The sequence below is a fragment of the Manacus vitellinus genome, unplaced genomic scaffold (assembly GCF_001715985.3).
Source record: "Manacus vitellinus isolate BGI_N305 unplaced genomic scaffold, ASM171598v3 scaffold_13_pilon, whole genome shotgun sequence".
Lineage (NCBI taxonomy): Eukaryota > Metazoa > Chordata > Aves > Passeriformes > Pipridae > Manacus > Manacus vitellinus.
The window spans coordinates 11,337,273-11,353,597 of NW_021938999.1; the positions used below are offsets into that span (position 1 = coordinate 11,337,273).

At 39.4% G+C, this 16,325-nt stretch overlaps 1 protein-coding gene across 1 annotated transcript in view; it reads left to right on the plus strand.

Annotated features, from left to right (window-relative positions):
• RELN (reelin) overlaps positions 1–16,325 on the plus strand; it is a 265,985-nt gene that overhangs the window by 17,160 nt on the left and 232,500 nt on the right. The window contains exon 2 of the mRNA XM_018068188.2: positions 15,377–15,487. Coding sequence (XP_017923677.2) covers positions 15,377–15,487 — 111 coding nt within the window. The remainder of the gene's footprint in view (positions 1–15,376; positions 15,488–16,325) is intronic.

Here is a 16,325-nt window from a genome sequence, read left to right on the forward strand (position 1 = left end):
AGGCACGTTTCTTTTCACCAGGTACTCAGAATTTGCTTCTGAGTATGGGTATCTGCTGCTGAAAATACCTGGAGTATTTTCTCCTCCTAGTTGTTCTGTGGGAAAGGTTTAGACCTGTCACAACATACTGGTGTCACTTCTGCCTTGACCTCAGTAATTGCTGAGAGGAAACTAATTGAAGTGTCTGTCTTTATTTTTGTACTGGAATAGGGGGTTGAAAGAAGAACTTCACCATATAGGTAAGATGTCAACCTGCTAGTGCACTTACATTAATGGCCTATCTTATTATAGGTGTCTGGTGTCACCAGGGGCTTATTTGATACCAAACTTCATTTAGCAATATAAAGAAATGCCACAGAACAGGAGATAGAGTGACCAACTAAGGTCTATGGATTTGACTGTGTTCCAAATATTATGTTGTGTTTGTCCGGTCAGTGATGATCAGTTCAAATACTGTTTGCATTTACTTTGCCACATGTCTTTTTTTGGTTTGGTTTGGTTTTTTTTGAGGGGAGGTCAGGATTTGATTTTTTTGTTTCACTCAAAATTTTCATTGACAAACTGATGAAGAAAAGGAAGATAAAGACCTTTTTTTTTGTCTGGCAGAGATCTGCTAGTTATCATGGCCCTTGGCTAGCTTGGCTTCTTGCTGAGGATACCAATACGAGTTATTCTGGCAATTAGTTTATTTCTTCCTGGTACTCACCACCCCTTCTCTAGGAGAAGGGTATGGTAGTCACACAGCTTAACTTGTCACATAACTGACTTTCCCACGGTGTTACTATGCTTCTTGAGCCTTTTCAAATATCATATTTACCATTTTAGCCCTTTTTCCTCCTATAATAATATGCAGAACATCACCTATTCTGAAGGTACTTCTTAATAATTGTCTCCTGTGGGACGTCAAGACCTCTGTGACACAACCCAGGGAGCCATAGGCTTGCAGCAAACCAAGGCAGGCAGCTGTGGGATTTATTTTCCAGAGAGCCAAGTGCCTGTTTCTGTTCTAACAAGATATGAGTCATAGCAGGGACATGGCTGTGAATACTTATCTCTTTCACTGGGCTGTGCAGAGCAGAAATAATTTCAGTATGGAAAGAGGACATGAAGTGATTTGTTAAAAATCTGTTATTTGCTTGGGGAATTTGTACTGGTATTATCTGGGATGGTTGTGCACACCAGGGACAAGAACCATGCTGTTCCCCTATTTTTTTTTTTTAAGAACAGAAAGTGTCCATTTGGGAATTTTCTGTATATATAAAGTATTTAACAAGCAACTAACCCATCATGACAAGTTCAACACAAGTCACATTGTGCTGCAGTCATATTTTTCCATGTGTACATGGTTTGGCCGGTTGCCTTATCAGAATGTTGAGCTCAGATTCTTTTGTGAACATTTAAAGGTGGTAAAGCATCTGTTAGAAAGAGTCTGGAAACAGGAGGCTGGAAGAAACCTTTTTTTATCTTCAGATCCAAACCTTTGCCCAAGGAAAATAGAGAGAAGGCACTTTGTAGATTTTCCTGCAGAACCCTGTCCAGTGTTTCCTAATCAGGACCTGCCACAGTCCCACTGTTCCAGCACTCTGTCTTTCTTGTTAACTAGTTGACTCTTATAACAAACCTAACACAAAGAACAAAAAACTCTTCACAAAATGATGTACCTACAGCCATGCCCTTACTGAGGTAGCTGTCAACTACTTGCCACACTCAGCCTTTACAAACCACACTGTGAAGAATTAGTCTGTAAAGGATAAGCATATGTATTGAATGTGTCCCCATCTCTGCCTCTCTGACCCATTTATCCACATATTCATAAAGATAAGACAAAACAGATGCCTCTGAGCTTTAATATTGCTCTTAGTTTAGGAGTTTTATTTCTCAGGCACATTATTTTCATTCCTTTGACTCAATTGTCGTTAGTTGTTTTGAAATGTCAGAGGACTAGTGAATGTTTTTCTTATTTTTTCAGATTCTTTTCCATGTTCTTCTGCTTTGAACCTTTGGAAATAAGTATTTTTCTATTGATTAGGCCTTTCAATACTAATATACCATGTATGGTCAAAGATTGTATTAACATTTGTTACGGTCTGGTCATCATTCATATGCCAGAATTCAGTATAAATACTACTTTATACTTAGTATAAACCCTACTGTATTTTCCCCATGTGAATCCTTGTTTGATCCATTTTGTTTACTTTAACATAAAATGTCAATCAATCTCCAGGCTATTTAGTATCATTGTTCCAGTTTATAGATGGGGGCTGTCTAGTGCTTTTATTTTAATAGCATTCTGCACCAAGTAAATCAGAGACTGTGCTTAAGCAGAATTATTTTGTTTCATGAATCATACATACAAAATTAAATCACATTTTTAAACTCTTGTGTCCTTTTCCCATAATAATACAGTATTGTGTATTTTGGTCCTCTTTCTACTGCTCATGGTTTTCAGCAACTTTCAGTGCATTTCAGTCTTCACTTTTCTGTGCTCATTTTTGCTTTTGCCCTCCTAATCAGGACTCTTGTACCCTTGCTCTCCAGGGTTTATAGCCAACCCTCCCAGAGCCTGACTTGGTAACTACTTTGTTGCTGGACAGGCTGCGACTCAGACTCTGCTGACTGTGCTGGGTAGATCTGTTGTACAGAAAGGACTCTAGGTTGAGCAGTTTGTATGAGGAGGATGGTGTTCTGCACACTCACATTTGGGCAGATGAATCCCCAATCTGTTATTAAAAAAAATAGCTGCGTGTCCATCGAACAGTTGCTATATTGGATGCCCAATATATTTAGACTGCAAAGCATCGGGTTATTTAAGGTCTCTTATTTCTGCAGTCCATTAAGCAATCTTGTTAAGCTCTGGTTTAGGGAAGATAAGCACAAACATATTAAAGATAAATGGAGTCAGAAACTTTATTGCTGACTCTTGTTCACGATCTAAACTATCTAAGACTATGCCAGATTTCACCTGAATTATATCACGCAAGTAATCTGCTGTGAGGAGGGAGGACTGTGGCTGATGAGGAAGTGCTTCTGTCATGGCTTGATGCCTGAAGTTAAAAGTGGTCAAAATGATAATGGGAGCTTATTAGGAAGATAACAGCATCATATACCATGCTGCTTAAGGTAGTAAAACTTAATGCTAACTGTGTTACTAAATGCAGGTGGTGAAGGTAAAAATAATGCAGAATATGTGGGACAGGATATTGGGAGTGAATTTCAAAAGACATCTACTCAGTGCTAAGCACGAGTAAAAAAAAAATTGTCATATTGAACCTTAGGAATTATGAGGAAAGGAGTGAAGCATGAAACAACCAGCATCATTTTACCACCACTGGGTTTGCAATACAATGTTATAGCCAGATTTTGGTGTTATGCACTGATCTGCTTGCCTCTGCTTGGAAAAAACATAGTAAAACTAGATAATGAGAGAGAGGGAACATCTTCTTGTGCAATGGAAGTTTCCTCATTTTGGCAAAAAAGAAGAGAGAGATCTGAAAGATGTCTATAAATGTTGAATGCTGTTGATAAAGCAAACATTTTACTGCTACTGAAAATACAAGGGTTCAGAGAAAAGAGAGCTTAAAAATAAAGGAAAAACATTTTCATGCATTGTGTAATTAAATGGTGGAGCTCATTGTCTTCTGAAGCTGTAAAAGTACAAATGCAGTTATGTGAATGGACACTTCAGTGGTTCATTGATGACTATTATATGTCACAACCCAGCATCTCTATAGTTGGGAGTGTGTGTGGAAGGGATATGGGGCTCCTTCTCTGCACGTCCTGATTCTTGTACTCCTCTCAGAGCATCTGCATCTGTCTGTATTTGTACAGCTTGGCTGGAAGAGTCTTGTGGCCACCTCAGTGGGACAATTCAGTTGCCTAAATACATTTGTGTGTTGTTTGTGATAATGTACAGCATCCCTGGTCCCAGATGGCCAGTCCACATAGGCTGGAGCTTGACCCTTGGCCTCTGCTGTACTTGCTGCCTTCCTGTGTTTTCCTCACAGTGACTCATAAGGCACGTGTCTTAAAGCACCTGAAGCATCCCAAATCTTGTACTTCACACCAGTGAAGTATACTCTGTGTCTGGGAACTAGTGCTATCTAGAATATTTTAGAAAATCCACGTGTTATGTGTGCCAACTGCAATCACTGTCACGCTTGCACTGGTACTAGAAAATAGGTATTGAATTTTATAATGCACTAGTATAATTTTTCACTACACTGGGAGTTGGATAAACTTTATTTACATTCTTTGAGAGTAACAAGCATGCCTTCAGTGGTCTGTGTTCAAGTTTTCAATATATTTTTAAGGGCAAATTAAAGAAGGCCTAAAGCAAGGAAGAAGCTGATCTGTTTTTTGTGGGTTTTTTTGTTTCTTTTTTTAATCTATTAAAAAAGTAATTGGAGGATGCAAGCTTTAGGCAATTTCTTTTGGGATGTTTAGCAAAAGATAAATCTATTAGATTTTTCTAGGGTTATATTTTATAGTACAGATGAGTAGTTATTAAAGAACATTGTGTGGTGTATTTTGATTTGAAAATCATAGAATCATTTAGGTTGGAAAAGATCTCTAAGATTGTTGAGTCCAACCATTAACCCAGCACTACCAAGTTCGCTACCAGCCCATGTTCCTGAGTACCACATCTGCATATCTTTTAAATACGTCCAGGGATGGTGACTCAACCACCTCCATGGGCGGCATCTTCCAGTGCTTGACAGTTCTTAAATTAAGAAATTCTTCCTAATACCCAATCTAAATCTCCCTTGGTGCAACTTGAGGCCATTTCCTCTTGTCCTGTCACTCATTATGTGGAAGAAGAGACCAACTCCCCCGCTGGCTACAATCTTCTGTCAGGTAGTTGTAGAGAACAATAAGGTGCCCCCTGAGTCTCCTTTCTCCAGGCTAAACACCCCCAACTCCCTCAGCTGCTTCTCCTCAGACTTGTGCTCCAGACCTTTCACCAGCTTTGTTGCTTTTCTCTGGACATGCTCCAGCACCTCAGTGTCTTTCCCAGAGTGAGGGGCCCAGAACTGAACACAGGGTTTGAGGTGTGGCCTCATCAGTGCCAAGTACAGGGGAACGATCAGTGCCCTGGTCCTGCTGGCCACATTATTTCTGATACAAGCCAGGATGCCATTGGCTTTCTTGGCCAACTGGGCACACTGCTGGCTCATGTTCAGCCGGCTGTTGATCAGCATCCCCAACTCGTTTTCCACTGGGTGGCTTTCCAGCCATTCTGCCCTGAGCCTGTAGCACTGCATGGGGTTGTTGTGACCCAGGTGCAGGACCCCGCACTTGGCCTTGTTGAACCTCACACAGTTGGCCTTGGCCCATCGATCCAACCTGTTCAGATCCCTCTGCAGAGCCTTCCTGCCCTCCAGCAAATCAACTTACTTGCCCAATTTGGTGTCATCTGCAAACTGACTGAGGGTGCACTCGATCCCTCTGTCCAGGTCATTGACAAAGATATTTAAACAGAACTGGCCCCAGCACTGAGCCGTGGGGAGCACCACTTGGAACTGGCCACCAACTGTATTTAACTCCATTCACCACCACTCTTTGGGCTCAGCCATCCAACCAGTTTTTTACCCAGTGAACAGTGCACTTATTCAAGGCGTGGGCATCCAGATGCTTCCTTGTTCTCGACTATCACTTGAACTCATACTTTTCATGATATTTGCTCATTGTAATTCATGGGTCTATAAGAGGACTTGTTTTCTTTCAGCCTGAGGTAAACATGTTCAACAGTCTGGTTTTGGTTGGCGTGCTTCCTTAGCTAAAATTAAGACAAAAGTTCTTACAAATGTTTAGATATTACTGAGTTATAATAAACTCCCAGTAGGTAATTATACTTGCTCTCTTTTCAAGCCAGCTTTCATTTCCTTTTTGAATGCTGTTGTTAATTGTGTAGTGAGAGGTTGTTTGTCTTTTGAGGACAGCAGAATAAAAGGATTTACCAAACTCTTCTGAAAATCTGCACACTGCAGTAATATTCAGACCTTCTAAATAATATATTGAGAGCACAGCCAACAATATGAAATTTTCATGTATGGGTATCAAACAGGCAACCTCACATAAACTTGAAAGGCATGAAAAATAAGGTTAGGCTTCAAAACAGGGGTCAATATTCTCAGGCTTAGAGTAATAAAAAGGTAATCACAATAACATTTAATCTGGTTTTTTTTTGAAAAATTTTATGTTGGCTCATTTCATAGAAGCATGACAAAATTTGAATTTGAAGCTTAATAAGAAGATTGGTGGTTGCTGAATATGGTCAGAAACCAATTCCAACATAGACCAATAACCAGGCTTGTTTCATAGCCTTTATATCTGGTGAGGTCTGGAAATCACCATCATCTCTTCCCAGCAGTTCCTGGGACTTTGGATAAGAGAAAGAATATGCTGTGACTGACAAAATACATTTCACAATCATTTAAGTCTAACCATGGTGTAAATACTGTTAAAGCATAATTTACTGGCTGTTATGTTATGGTATTAATTTCCATATTAACAATATTTTGTTGCTCAGAGGTGTATTTTAGTAAATAATATGGCTGGATTTGTGTTTATTAAGCTAAAAATATGAATTACTGTCCTCTTTAATCATTATAGGAAATGATATTTAGATGATCATTCTTGTCTTGGCTATAGTGCACAATATAATTGTGGTTAAATTTTGACTATTGGTGGCTTCTGCTAGACACCATTTTTTGAGACATAGATGATGTACATTTTTGTGATACCGATTTTATTTCATATGCAGTTTACTGTTTTTACTGCTTAAAGTTCATTAATGCTATTCAGGGCTCTGTGAGTTATCAAACGGAATAACAGACATTTGTTGATACCCTTTGGAGCCTTTTGGTACTATAAGTGCTTGCTAAGTTGCTAAGCATTAGTGATATATTTGGCATAACACAAGAAAGAAGATAAAGATAGTCATTGTCTCCAGTGTCCTCGGGTGAGCTCTGGGTGCTGGGATGCTTAATTCCTGCTCAGTTCCCTCTGATGTGGGGGATAGTTGGACATTTAAACAGAAACTGGATAATTAGGTTACTCTGTGTGAGTGGCTCTTGGTGGGAAAAATCTCAGTTTAGCCATCTTCATTGTTGACATCTACAGCTGAGCTTTACAGTCTAGGCTTCCTTTATAGTCAGTGGGGAGAATCAGGCATTTCTTGAGTGTGATTCATCTGGTCTGTTTTAGACATCAACATTAGGGTGAGATTTACAGTCTAAACTGGGTGACACAAATAGATATGATGTTCTCTGGAGCTTTATATAGCAGTAGCACATATTCACTGGGCCACTGACTGAAACCTCCATCTTCTCCTTCCAAGAAGGCTGCCCCAACCAGAATAGAGAACATGCCTCTTTCTGTGCCAACTAGTAGTCACTTTTTCCCATACGAAATGCAATGCCTGCAGCTAAGGGAGAGTGGCTGGGCCACACAGGCACTGGCGTTTAAAATAATTTTGAACATTTCGTTGGGAAATTCAGGTTTGAATCCTCTTACCTAGGCAAGAGCCTTAATTACCCATCTGTTGGGGTTTAGCAGGCTGCTATGACGACAGCAGCCAGGCTTACCTCTCCTCTGTCAGGTCTCCAGGCTGTGCCAACGTGTTTGGTGATGCCAGCTGGAACAAAGCACCTCACTGCTCAACGTGGCCAAGTTTTTGGTGGCTTTGAGCATGGTCAGAAACATATTTAAGTTAGGGATTTTGATACATAAGAAGTCAGACTCTCAGGTCTGTTCACAGGTCTGACTGTTGGACTCTTCATTTTTAGTGAGGTGGGAGCTCTGAAGCATCTCAAACCTCACAAAAAAATGTGACCAATCTTTCATAGTTTGGGGATATAAGAATAAATACTGCTTGTGTTACTGCTGATGTCATTGCCACTGTCTTGTTATGTCAAAAAGTTGTTATAAGTAGTGTCTCTGCAAATAGTTCTTTCACAAGGCTGATAGGCTACTCTTTGCATCAATGACAAATGATGTCTCTGTATATCATGTTACTGACATCTTGCCACACGTCCGCAATCTATTTTCAGTTCTCTGTTGCTCATTACCAATTTAGGAAAGGATTTGAAAAGCTATAGAGACAAAGAGATTTGATGGAGCTTAGGACAGAAGCACTGAAACTAGTACTGTAATGCGAAGAAATACCAGATCTGATTTTTAAGCTGCCTAGAACAAAGTTCAAAACTTGTCCATTTTTATTCCCCTCCTTCCAAGACTAATTACTAACTGGAGTTATTGGTGAAGGCATCACAGGTTAGAGATGCTGCTTTTCTGTGCACCTTCAAGAAAAGTTCACTGGTGTGTTGTTGTGGATTCAGTGCTTTGGAATGGTCTTCAGAAAACCAATACCTAAGGGAAAATGCTTTCACAGTTGTAAGAGTGCCTGTCTGTTTGTTTAACCATGCTGAAATGTCTTTCTTTTTTGTTTTCTTCCACCTACTTGAGGAAAATCAAAGCCAGTATGAGTAAGAATCCTGTGGGTTTTGTACTTTTGTTTTGTCTGGATGATGTGTAGAATTGTGATTCATACAGTTCTTGCATATCTGTCTGGCATTCATATTTGAAATAGCTGCATAATTATGAATTTCTTGATTTTGGGTTCTTTTGAAAGCAAAGTATTTCTGTGAGCAGTAAAAATTAGTTTGATGTCAACATATATATCACTAATCTTTTAAAAATTTCTTTTTAATAATTAGGTTCTGAGTACAATTAGGTGTATATACTTTCTGGATTCTTATAACAATGCATTCTCTACCAATCACTTACAAATAAATTTATCAGCACACTATTTTAAACACATACCTGTAAAACTCTACCTTAGTATTTATAGATTGATAATCACTGTGGTGTCTTAACAGTGGACCTTTAAATAAAGCATCAGGGCTTATTCTCTTTTTACTAGCAATTTAATCTGTAGTTGGCATTTCAGGGGAGGTCTGGTATTTTAAGGATTTGAGCTTGGCATTATCTGTGCCAGACACCACTACATGCTGGGATGGGTTTACACCCGTATCACTTGTGTTTGGCATTGCATGATGGTAACATAGAGGTTCCATTGCCTAAAAGAGGGGACCAACTTGGGAAGGGACAAAGATCTTCCCTGTGTTGAGGAGATTGAAGGGAGACCTCGTTGCAGTCTACAACTTCCCCATGAGGGGTAGTGGAGGGACAGGCACTGATCTCTTTGTGGTGACCAGTGACAGAACCCAAGGGAACAGCCTGAAGCTGTGTCAGAGGAGGTTTAGGTTGGATATCAGAAAAAGATTCTTCACCTAGAGGATGGTTGGGTGTTAGAACAGGCTCCCCAGGGAAGTGGTCACAGCACTAAATCTGCCAGAATTCAAGAAGCATTTGGATGATACTCTCAGGCACATGGTGTGACCCTTGGGGCTGTCCAGTGCAGGGTGAGGAGTTGGACTTTGATGATCCTTGTGGGTCCCTTCCAACTCAGAATATTCTGGGAATGCAGTGTGATGTTGACAGTCTTTTCTGTATTGATGTTAGCCTCCATTCCTTTTGCAGTATCCTGCAGCACTGAGAAGGGGCAGAGGCCTCTCTGAACTGTGCCACTGCACACCTGACTTGCATTACTTTGAGGCCAGCATATTTTTTTAGGAGTGAAGCAAAAGTAATTTATTTCCTGAGAGGAAGGTTTCCAGCCATGACTCAGGTGTGCAATGATGCAATATTACAGTTTTTTAAGGAACTGACTTTGACCTTGAGAAGAACCTAAAAAAATGCCTTTCAGTGCTTTGATGCAAGAAGACCTCATTTTAGGAAGTCCACTGTCTGTGGTGATCCCATTTCACATACCAGAATTATTTTCTGTTTTCTTTATGGTATACGAAAGGGCAGTTTTGTACTGTGGCTATAGGTCTGGACTCACGTAAATCAGTATGTGGGACTCAGTATGTGGGGCATCAAAGATCTCTGTCTTTATCAATTCCTTCTTGAACTCTATTAAATCTCCACTCATTTGGTTTCCTGTGTTATATCTATACATCTACATCTAGCCCTTTCATTGCACGAAAGTTTTTTAACTCTGTGACTGTCATCAACAACAGCTGCAAATTCTGTGGGATTTCTGTATGTATCAGCCCTCGTAGTGACATTTAGCTGATGCTGAAGAGCAGCCAAAATTGGTAAGATCTGTCAGTGGCAGGTATCTCCTGAGATGATCCCCTTCCTCCTCCCGGCACCTTTTCTGCTCTTACAGTTTAGATGCATTGGCTATATTTCAAGTATTTTGAGTATCAGTCAAAATACATCTGCCTTTTCAGAGAGTGGATCAGTCCCTCGAGAGTATGTAAGGCAAATTTTATGCAATTACTTACAGTGATTAATAGATTTCTGTAATAGTGTGCAGTATGTGTAGCATATAACACTGGAAACACTGAAAATGATCTTCATATAAATAGCATGAGTTTCTTAGAAATATCTGACTGTAACTACAGTTTAAAACCCACTTTGTCTTTCCTGTTATGGTGCTGGATATATTCCCATTATATAATATTCCTATTATACCTATGGTATAATTTCAGCAGCATCTTTGCAAGCCTCCTTCTTCCTGACCTGCTTCCTCCTCAAGACATGTCAGCTCCTGGCATCGCCAGAGGCACTGCTGTTCCTTGTCCCACAGGAGGCACCAAATCCAGGGCTCTCTCAGAAACTTGTCATGGGAAGTGCAAGGCGCCTCCAGAAAAGGCTGCTGCATCCCCTCCCTTCCCAAGGAAATAACACCAAAGCTTTCCAGAGCTGGTGGCACTGGTAGGATGAGGCCAGTCTGTGGGCTCACTGGGACAGTCTCTTTAGTGACTTCAGGTGACCACAGCAGTATGTATGTGCTGAGTATGCAGGGAGATGAAGTCAGCAACTCTCCAGGTTTTTTTGGTGGACAGTTGATTTGAGGGCTTCATGATTCTCAGAATTTGGGAGCACAGCCATTGCACAGAAAGAAGGGTGGGACAAAAAGGCACTGGAGGATATTTCTGTGGTGTTTTCCAGCCCCAATATGATTTTTTTTCATGGAGCCATTTCCTTTTACAAAAGAAGCTGAATTTATTCACTAATCCATGTGTTCCTATCCATGTGTTTTGTGAACAGGAGTGTTTCATATCCATCGTGCAAACCCTGTTCACTTATTTAGAAGGTGGACTAAGAGTGTACAGCAGGTTGTCACTGTGGCTGTTGACCAGCACGTGAGGCTGACATGCACTTCATTGTTGGGGTTTACATCTTATCTTTCTCCCCAGTGACTGTGTAAGTCCCTTGTAGTGAACCTCTACAGGATTTCCAGGCTCCTGCTCTTGGCTACTTTGTCCAGCTGTGGTCCCTTCCCCATTGCTCCCTGTTTTTTTTTCCAAAAAAGCTTCTCTTCCCCTATTCTCTGTAGTGGTTTCCAGTCACCACCTAGTTCATTCTTGCTCTCAGGTCTGCTTTTGTGTCTCCTAAGATTAAGTTGTTGGTGATGGTACTGGTCAAACTTTAGGAGCAATTTCATTTTTGTGACATTTTGCACGTTTCTCAGCCTTTTGAGAAGTGAGATTCTGAATTGAAATTCTGAATTCTCATCAGAAGGCTCAGACTTTTGATAAAGATCCCTCTCTTCCCACCTTTCTCTCCAACCAGCAGACATGACCTCCTGCTTTAAAACACTGAGAAACTTTCCAGATCAAAGCATCATCAGAAATGATATCTCCACAAAACACTTCTGCTCCAACAAACCATATAGCTGGACTAAAATGTGCTTCATGGGAGTTTTTTCAGCAAGCTCTATTAATAAGAGTGCTCGAAGAGTACTAAATGAGGACAGAATCTCCACAAATATTTAGATACTAAAAATGAAAATGCCTCTGTTGAGCATGTGTGAACTCTGATTTTTCTTTTTGTGTGTATAAATGTAATACAAACAAATATAAAATATAATTTGTCCAAATTTGGAGGAAAGCTCTCACATTTCAGAGCAGAAGAATTGATGAAAGCAAAGGACACTGGAATTTTTCATCCAGGGCAAAACATTTTCCTCTAACCTCATCTCAGAAATGAATAAAGTATTTTGATGGCATTCCTTCTCCCTTAAATTATTAAATCAGTACGAGGCAGACGCAATGAAAAACAAACCAACCCCGAAGGTCCAAGAGAGTAAAAATTGGCAAAGATCTCAGGAACTGAAAATAGAAGGAAGTGCTGAGCAACTTTTAAAATAGTTGTTATCAGCTTTGCCTCTAAAATTTGCAGTGTGCTGCTGCCTGATCAGTAGGTTGTTCCCAAATGCAGCTCACATGCGTTTCTTGGGAAGATGTTCTCAGTCCCTCTTACTGAGCTATTTTAAAGCAATTGAAGGCTTCCTGCCTACCTCTGTACCATAGGATATCTGCTCCCATCTCCCAGCTGAGGGAATCCCTGCTTGCCCTGGTGCAGCAGCCAGGAGGGCACAGGGTGCTGCTCTGTGTGGGACAGCAGTGTCCAGCATATCCCCTGCCTTACTAATCAGTCCCCAGTGACAGGAAAGGCTCCTCACTTCTTCACTCACTCAAATTCTCCTACCAAAGAAGGGTATTGTGCAGGATGGAGCAATGCCTGCTTAGACTTGTAGAGGAGACTCACTGCTGTGTTGCCATGGGTTGGGTACCACTGTTGGGTGCAATGGGACAGTGGTGGGGCTGGTGTGCCCTTTCAGATGTTTTCCAAGGTCCTGGTAGCTCATGCCATTGGTCCTTGCTTCTGAAGTGCCAGATATTTGGCATCAACTATATATGGCATGAGCCAGTGTAAAGGCAGAAACACAAAGCCTGGTGGATGGAATCTCAAAGGAATCTTATTGCTTTTGGAAGGAGTATTTGAGAACCCTCAGTAAGAAACACTACTCCCTACATAAAACCACAGTCCTGTTGCCGGGCTGTGCATTAACACAACTTTCCTGTTCTTGGTCATTATCACTTGGCATGGTGTATGTTTTCTTCCATTTTATGGGAATTTGACGTATTTCACCAGTGGGTAGTAAAAAAAAAATCATCACTGAGAATGTCATGATTAATTTTTTTTCCTCTTGAAGAACTATGAAATTATTCTGAAATATATGACATGTGTATAATAACAGCCTAGTGCTCTGTTTTTAAAAAATGTGCTAGAGGCGTTGTGCAGTTTCCCAGAGGCTTAATGAGGGAGCCATACTGTGATGGAAATTTTTCAACAATAAAAATTGACCTCTTACATGCTTATGTAAAATGAGGGTTGACAATCACACAAATATGTCCAAAGTCAGATACAGACGTTGTGAAATATCACTTCTTTCCCACAGAGAAACTGGTCACCTGTTCACAGTCGGCTTTTGCATTATATTCTATCCTGTAAGGAATAAGATGCTTCCCCACAGGGAAACAAAATGGCAGCAAAGTACTGGCCCAGTGCCCTTCTATCAGTGCTTTTCACTGACTTTTTTGCCAAGTCTTCAAAAATAACACATAGGCATACTTTTCAACATATGTTTTGCCTCTTTGTTGGTTTAAAGGCATAAAGGGAAGAAAAGGTCATGCATTATTCACCACTTCATCATCAAATGCAGGAAAAATTCATTGTTTGCTTTTTTGATTTTCTTTTACACTCCCTAATACACCTTTTATTTTCTAAAAAAATCTAGTGTCTTTTGCTATTCTTTTGAGATGTATCAGAAGTGGCCTCTTCTTAAAAGTTGAGCATATGGCTCTGAACCTGCATCTGAATTCAGGGAAGTGTCTATTGCAAAACACTGAAATTTGGAATCATGGGAGCAGAAAAGTTGGATTCAGGATTTATTCAGCGTACTATTGAATAATCAAAGAAAAGAAAATAATTGAAGAGTTGAAGAATAAATTAAACATGGTAAATATTGCTCCTCTGCTCAAAATAAATTAAGCCACTGTCAACATTTTTATGTTTTTTTTAAGTATTAAACACTAAGTTTAAGCCAAATGTGTACCACAGAGGAAACATTAAATCATTATTAGGTTTTAAAAAATGCAACTGTTTTTCTGCTGAATGTGTATCACCAATGAATGTCTTATCAGTCTCCTTCAGTGCCCTGGCCAGTCACTGGCTCATGATGTTCCCACCAAGAGAGAGCAATATAGGGAGGTAGAATGTGATTTAGGGAGAGATCAGAGTTTATCAGCAATCTCTGTCAAGCACCAATCTCTCTGAGTTAAGGGAGTAGAAAGGACTGAAGTATGAAAGCAGAATGAGCATGGTAGCTGAGGCCTTGATGCATCTTCAATGTATGAGGCTGCAAATCATAAAACTTCATCAGGGAGATCTCCTTGCTGGTTCTTTGCCCTTTGTAATGCAATTAAAAAAACAGAAAAAAACACCTATCTAATGGTAGGCCATAGATTTGCAGTTTATCCATTTATTACATTTTATTATTTGATTAAATATGAGTAAAGATTGTGGAAAAGGATGATGATAGACAGACAAAGGTGAAGAGACAAAGAGAACATTTACTTCATTAAGCTAATTAATTCTTTTTTTGCTGGTAAAATTTCCTAGTTCTGATTTTCAATTCAGAAGTATGCAACCTAATGTTACAAAAAATGGACAGGAGATTATTATGAAGCAAAGAAAGTTGCACACTGCAGTAGGATTAAAGAAGTCATTCTGGGCATAGAGGAGATTGCATTTATATAATAGAAAAAACCTAAAGCTTTCACTTAATAATTTAAGTCTTTCTAAGATAGAGCTGGTGAAACTGATGTTAAGTATAGAAGGATACAATTTGAAACATACCAAAGTAAAAATATGAGAATTAGTGTGTATGAGAATTAAAGAAATATTGCAAGAATTGTCAATTCTAACAGAGAACATATAGATTCCAGTGTTACTTGTAGTTGCTATTTGATGTTTTCTGCTACTACCTGAGAATCCCTTAAAGATACATTCCTGAGCTATTTAAATACACACAATCTGGAATGGCTCAGATGCCCATATGACTTCAGTGTGTAATACTATAATATGCATGATAACCATAACTTAGCACTCTATTTAGGTCCAGAAAGAACAGTACCATAATCCTGGTTATTTCATTGCATTTACTATATTCTAATGTCTTGAAATTGCTTACAAGCCATATATTCCAATGCATTATTTTACTAACTCATTGTCAATTTAGTGTACAGCATAGTTTTGTGCTTCTGGCAAAGGCAACTTCCCAAGAACCAATTTAAAGTAACAGAACTGCCATAAATATTGGGGAAATTTAAATGGATTCACTGGACCATATGATGGGATCTCATTCAAGAGCAAGAGCCTGCTCACAGAACATGTATAGGATCTAAAATACTGCTTATATATATTTACACATATTTTATTTCTCTCATTTCAGTGACTATTTCAACAAGTACCTTCTTTGATGGCTTACTGGTGACTGGGCTCTACACATCAACCAGTGTTCAGGCTTCCCAGAGTGTTGGTGGTTCCAGTGCTTTTGGATTTGGTAAGTCCAGTGTAATTTACATTCTGCCCCCCAAAGTAATGAATACTTGCTTGTACAGAGGACATCAATAGCAACACAATTACTGAAACAGGTTAATTTAGACTGAGTAATCAATAATACATGGAAGTCAGTGGGAGTCAATGAGATAAGGCAGTGGTGGCTTTTAGACAGCTTTTATTGCTTCCTGCACTTTATCTTTGCTCAGCCCTGTTACTAGTATGCTGGATTATATAAATTTCAAGAGAGAAAACCCTCAGCAGCTAAATTGTTCTAAACAGCCATTTCTAAATGGTGTGACATTTTGTATAAACTACAGCATTTAGCCCAAAGCCTCTAACTGTCCTTGGGCTGAAAAAAATGTTTCCTTTTAGCTTATGTCAACCAACTTTTTCCATTCACTTAATAACATCTTCCTTAAAACCGTAATGCTGATCAAGATATTTTATGCAACCAATTACTTTCCATGTAGGAAAAAAAAAGAATTGTAGTAAAAGGGGTATGACAGGCTTTGTGTAATTATTATGTATTTCAAGTTCTGTTGTAGCATCTAGCAGTAGCAGCTGTGCTAAGGACAACCATTTTTTAAAAATCTCTTCTAAATTTGTGAAAATAATTGACAGCTATACCTTCTGTAGCTTATTATTTGGGGAGCATTTTTTATATTCTTACAAATAATTGTAAGAATTATGTTCCTCCAAATGGAGGGACTCAGTGACTCCTAACAAGCAATCTAGGATGAAAGTACAGTATGGGACACCAGCTGCACTGCACTTGCAGTAGCATGTTTAAACGTTAATTTGTCTGTTAGGGTTAGAATTTAGTACTTTCTTCATAATAA